At 39.9% G+C, this 5,759-nt stretch overlaps 1 protein-coding gene across 1 annotated transcript; it reads left to right on the top strand.

The window, feature by feature from the left end:
• Positions 1–276: 276 nt before the first annotated feature.
• LOC109209132 (14 kDa proline-rich protein DC2.15-like) lies at positions 277–1,006 on the top strand. Its single transcript, XM_019372323.1, has one exon. It carries the CDS (start codon positions 380–382, stop codon positions 767–769), a length of 390 nt encoding a protein of 129 aa, XP_019227868.1. The 5' UTR covers positions 277–379; the 3' UTR covers positions 770–1,006.
• The last annotated feature ends 4,753 nt before the right edge of the window (positions 1,007–5,759 follow it).

The following is a 5,759-nucleotide window of genomic DNA, read 5'->3' as shown; positions in this document are numbered from 1 at the left end:
TTGAGGATCTGATAGGAGTACGTCAACATTTTTGGAGGATCTTAATAACATAGATGACCTTACTTATTTTTTAAGTAATTTGATAGTGTAAGAACTCTTTTACATTGTACCTGTACATGACATGTGGAATCTGGGGAGAATAGTCATGTGTACGCAAATCTTAATTCTATACCTTGTGGAGGTAGAGAGGCTGTTTCCAATAGATGCTCGGAGACCTTGCCCTCACCGTGTGCAGAAAGTTAAACTCTATAAATATAGCTCTTTTTTTCTCATACAAGAGCACCTACCCCTTAAACTCTATAAATATAGCTCTTGTTTTCTCATACAAGAGCACCTACCCCTAACTCTAGAAGCCAAGCTACTAAAGCTCTCTACAGCCATGGCCAACTTCTCCTCCACCATTTTCATTCTTTCCCTTCTCCTTGTTGCAACATTCACTACTGCTTGTGGTCCATGCAGTGAACCAATCAAGCCAAAGCCATCACCAAAGAAAGCACCCCCAGCCAACCCCTTTTGCCCAAGGGACACATTGAAGCTTGGTGTTTGTGCTGATGTACTTGGGCTTGTTAATGTAGCAGTTGGGAGCCAAGTGTCAAGTCCTTGTTGCTCATTGCTTCAAGGTTTGGCTGATTTAGAAGTTGCAGCTTGCCTTTGCACTGCAATTAAGGCTAATGTGCTTGGAATTGTCAAATTGGATATCCCTATTGCACTTAGTGCTTTGGTTAGTGCTTGTGCTAAGACCATTCCCACAGGTTTCAAGTGTAATTAAAGAGAGGGAAATGCATCAAGATTTGCTAACTAGTACTCCTGTTTTAATCCTTAATTAATTTTCAATCATTGGGTTGTAAAATGTTGTTTGTGTTGTGATTTATCTCTATGTTTGCCTGATTTGTTATCAAGGTAGCTTCCTTTATATTTTCACTGTTAAATTGTTTTCTTTTGGTTGTGTGTAAAACAATTTGTAATTTGTGATAATAAGAAGGTGAAACATTGTTCACCTTGTGAAGTTGCCCTTTGTACGAAAAGTTCAAGTCCAAAACAATGATATTGTAAAAGCAACTACAGGTACCAATGCACTGCAATTGCTATAATAAGCGATTGCTTGTATGGCTGAAAATGAAAAGTAACCTCCTATAATAAGTTAAGTTGTACCAATAATGTAAAACAAAAAAAGAAAAAAAAATCACCATGCATATAATAGGTTGTATAATAAATTAGATTTTTGTAGAAAATGTAATAGGTTGGTTATTCAGTAACCTCTTGTTGGTTTCCAAATACACGCAAATATACGTGGCCTTCAAGTAATAAAATGATTCGAAAGTCGGATGTCGAACCCACAAACACTTAAATTAGTCGAACTAAGCTAACTAAAATCAATTAAATGTCCAAGATAATCAAAAATATTATTTTTCCACTAAACTACTTTTGAAGAAATTGAACAAGTTATTAGTTAAACTAATTAGGAGCAAGCGATTGTGGTTGGATTTTATTCAAAGGAGATGAAGATTCCAGGGTTGTGGTCGGTTTATCAATCCTATTGGGTTGGTAATTACACATGTTAATCCAAATTATCTATGATTTCTAGTTGACCAAATCGTTTATATAAATAGCATGTTCCCACAATACTATCCGTCTATCCACAATATATCAACTCTATATTCCTATGGTATTGAATATATCATGAACGAATATAATACGGTATTCAACTAAGCAAGACTTTTAGGTATATTTCTTTCCTAACCGCGAGATCTTTCCCCGAGCCACGGGTTCAGAAACAAGCTCTCTCTAATTCTACTCTAATCTAAACACGGCTCTTCCAAGCATAGCATAGATAGTAAATAGAACTCAACTGGTGGCCAAACAATTAAGCAATTATGCACACAATTAGAGAAACAACCAAAGATGATAACTCGAATTAACAGTAATGTAATTAATAAACTTCAATATTCATGACAATCACAACTCTAGAACGTGAAGTTTAGCTCCACATAGATATGGTAGCATAACAACAAATCATCAAAAAAGCAAAGATTACTAAGTTTGATGGAAGAAAGATGGAATATGATGAATTCCGGGCCTCTACAGCGGCTCCATGCTCTCCCTTGGTCCAATGTATCTTCTCCCTTTCAAAAATAGTCTCCCCCTTCAAAAAACATGTTTTAGGATGTATTTACAGCGGCTATGGTTTGTATGGGGCAAATTGGGCTTCTCCTAATTCGGGTTGGAGAAGCTGATTTCGTCTGCTCCGGTCCCGGTCTGGCGAAGTGGCCCTCACTTCGCTGTCCGGGACTTTTCTGGTTTCTTCTGCTGTGGTCCCGATCTGACGAAGTGAACCTCGCTTCGCTGTCCGGAACCTGGGCACCAAACTTATACTTCATTGAGATTCTTCCCTTTTTGCTTCACTTTGCATGCAAGCTTTCCAAATCACTTTCAATTGACTCCTACACATATAAATCCCATTATTTAGCTGGAGTCACAAATATTCACACAAAAATTAACAAGATCGAGGTATAATGCAAGGCAAAATACATGTAAAAACATGGATTTTTAGCCAAACATAATCTCTAATCAGAGGCAGAGTCAGGATTTGAAGTTTATAGGACCGAGATTCTACTCCATTTAAGTAACTAGGTTCTCAGTTAATAATTTGTAAATATTTAATAAGTTTCCTAGAGTTCGGACTAAGTTTATTGGATTTGGCCGAACCCGTATTCTGCATCCTAGCTCCGCCCTGCTTCAAATGACCTCTTACCCCAACACCCGCTCCAAATAATATAGGAATATATTTTATTTAGTTATTAAAGATGTAAATATTTATTCATGACTTATACTTGCACACAGTTCAGTGTAACTTAACCAACTCCAGCAACTTATACCGTCCTCTTCACCAAATATTCAACCAATATGTTGTATAGATATTTACTTGCAACTGACTCTTTAATCACAGACTTAACTGTGTAATATTACGATAAATTTTAATGGATAAGTTAAAACTTAAATTCATTCGACAAGAAATTGGGAGTTTGGTTCTGGGCTTTTACTTGCAACTTGTACATGAGTAATGACAATGTTGCCCTCATTAGACTGTGGAAGCTGTGATTCACCCTAAGCAGGTCCAAATTAATTAAGGAAACCTAAAATAAGTAATCATATCGATCAATCAACTACTAGGCATTAATCTTATATTAGTTTGGATGGTTATATGTGTATACGGTCAAATTGGGCTTTCCCTTTTTAGTATGACTAATCGAGATCGGGGCGTGACAGGCCAAGGTTCGACCCCATATCGTACCGGATCGTGACACGAAGTTAGATAGCCAAGCTCGTGACTCAGGGACCGACCGAGATCGAGATCAGCCAAGACCGAAATCGAGCGGGAAAGAGGTCGAGTAAGATCAAGGGAAGTATGTCGAACAAAATAACGGAAAGCCAAGATATCCGCGATCAGGCGAGGATCACGGCGGAAATCTTGGCACGTATCAAGGAGAGGCTGATTTATCAGTTAATCATGAGATTTCTTATCGTATTTAGGATTGTACTAGGAGTAGGACTCCCCTACTATATAAAGGGGAGCTAATCATTTGTATTCATCATCATATTCACGTTACATAAAGGAGTATATTCTTTTTCTCATAAGCTCTCAATATTACTGTTACTTTGTTCATACTTTCCGGCGAAATATCTATTTGATTCAAGGGCAACCTAGCTCAAGGATCAAAGCTATACATTTCATTTGGTTTGCTTTATTTATATTCGCAGATAATTTCATTGTCAATTTACGTTTTCTCTCAATTTGTGCTAAGTAAATCACGTGTCCTTAAAACCACAGTATAAATTCAATTGTTACCCGTTTTTAGGGTAAACAGTTTGGCGCCCACCGTGGGGCTAAGGATAATAGTGATTGTCTGGTACAAATTTTCGTAACACACACTATTTTATGCTTGTTCTTTGAAGTGTCTTTGATTGCAGGATTAAAAGATGTCTAACTCTTAGTCATCACCTCAACACATTGACAATGATCTCAGCCACCACGGCGAGAATGAGAACATTGCACCAGGAAACGTTGCACCCCCTGCTGGCCTCGATGGAGTTCCGGCTGTAGACCCAATCGACATCAGTTCACATGTAGCCATCAATGGAAATTTGGCCGTCGATCCAGAAAGCAACGTTCGTGGGGGTACCCGAGCAGCTACTCAGAATGCACATGGCATTGAAGATGGCAGGATCAACCTATGGGTAATCTTCGAAATGTTGCAGGCCTAACAGACAGTAATAGCTCAACTCCAAAATCAGAACCAAACGCCAAGCAGGGTCGAACTCGAGCCGTCCCAAGAAGTGATACAGAGGGTCGAATCGGCTTCGAGAATATCGAACGAGAAGGAATCAGAGACCAATCCTGCTATTATAAAGATGCTTGAAGAATATACAAGGCAAATCGAGACGGGGGAAAAGAAGTTCGAGGAAAATGATAAGGTGGAAACCTGTAACTCCAGGGTCAACCAAATCCCGGGGGCACCCCCGATATTGAAAGGACTAGATTCTAGAAAGTTTGTACAAAAACCTTTCCCCCAAGTGCGGCTCCCAAGCCAATCCCCAAGAAGTTCCGTATGCCCGAGATCCTTAAGTATAACGGTACGACTGATCCAAATAAACATGTCACCTCGTATACGTGTGCCATCAAATGAAACGACTTGGAAGATGATGAAATTGAATCCGTATTGCTAAAGAAATTCAGGGAGACTCTATTGAAGGATGCCATGATATGGTATCGTAATTTATCGCCTAATTGTATTGACTCGTTTGCTATGCATGCATATTCTTTTATAAAGGCACACGCCTGAGCCATTAAGGTCGCAACAAGAAATTTGGACCTTTTCAAGGTAAGGCAGAAGAACAACGAGATGCTCATGGAATTCGTATCTCGGTTTCAAACGGAGAGAATGGATTCGCCACCGGTCACCGACGATTGGGTTGTTCAAGATTTCACTTAAGGTCTCAACATTCGGAGTTCCATAGTTTCATATCAGTTGAAGCAAAATTTGATCGAGTATCCAGTTGTCACTTGGGCCGATGTACATGATCGATATCAGTCAAAGATCAGGGTCGAGGATGATCAACTGGGACTCCTTCTGGGTCCGTTTATCCTAACAGGCCTGTGGATAGAATCAAGAGGGATATCGACCTAGATCCAAGGTCAAATAGAGATCGATATCAACCGTACAACAGAGACCGTAGAGGCAGTGGGTCTGGGTTAAACTTTGCACGGAATGAGAGGAGAAATGATCGAGGTCAAAGTTCATGGGGTACTCATGAGCAAGGGTGGTTTCGACAGGGATGTCGGGCCCAAAGAAGCGCCAAGACTGTCGGAATATAACTTCAACGTAGATGCATCTGCCATCGTATCAGTCATCAGACGTATGAAGGATACTAGATGGCCTCGACCTCTGCAGACCAATCCGGCCCAGAGAAATCCCAACCAAATATGCAAGTATTATGGCACCCATGGCCATAAAACAAAAAATTGCAGACAGCTAAGGGAGGAAGTAGCCCGATTGTTCGACGAGGGGCATCTTCGGGAATTCTTAAGCGAATGGGCCAAGAATCACTTCAAAAATAGAGATTCCAGTAGACAGAACAAGCAGGAATAACCGCTACACATTATTCATATGATCGCTGGATGGGTCGATACTCCTCAAGGACCAATGTTAAAGCGCACCAAGGTGTCAATCACAAGGGAGAAACGAACTCGGGATTACGTA

This window comes from Nicotiana attenuata, unplaced genomic scaffold (assembly GCF_001879085.1).
Source record: "Nicotiana attenuata strain UT unplaced genomic scaffold, NIATTr2, whole genome shotgun sequence".
Classification (NCBI taxonomy): Eukaryota; Viridiplantae; Streptophyta; class Magnoliopsida; order Solanales; family Solanaceae; genus Nicotiana; species Nicotiana attenuata.
Note: the sequence above shows the minus strand (reverse complement) of the source record. Positions and strands in the feature narration are given on the sequence as shown.

What these genes read in the sequence shown, in the direction of transcription:
- LOC109209132 (XM_019372323.1), top strand. Translation starts at nt 380, where the DNA reads ATGGCCAACTTCTCCTCCACCATTTTCATTCTTTCCCTTCTCCTTGTT.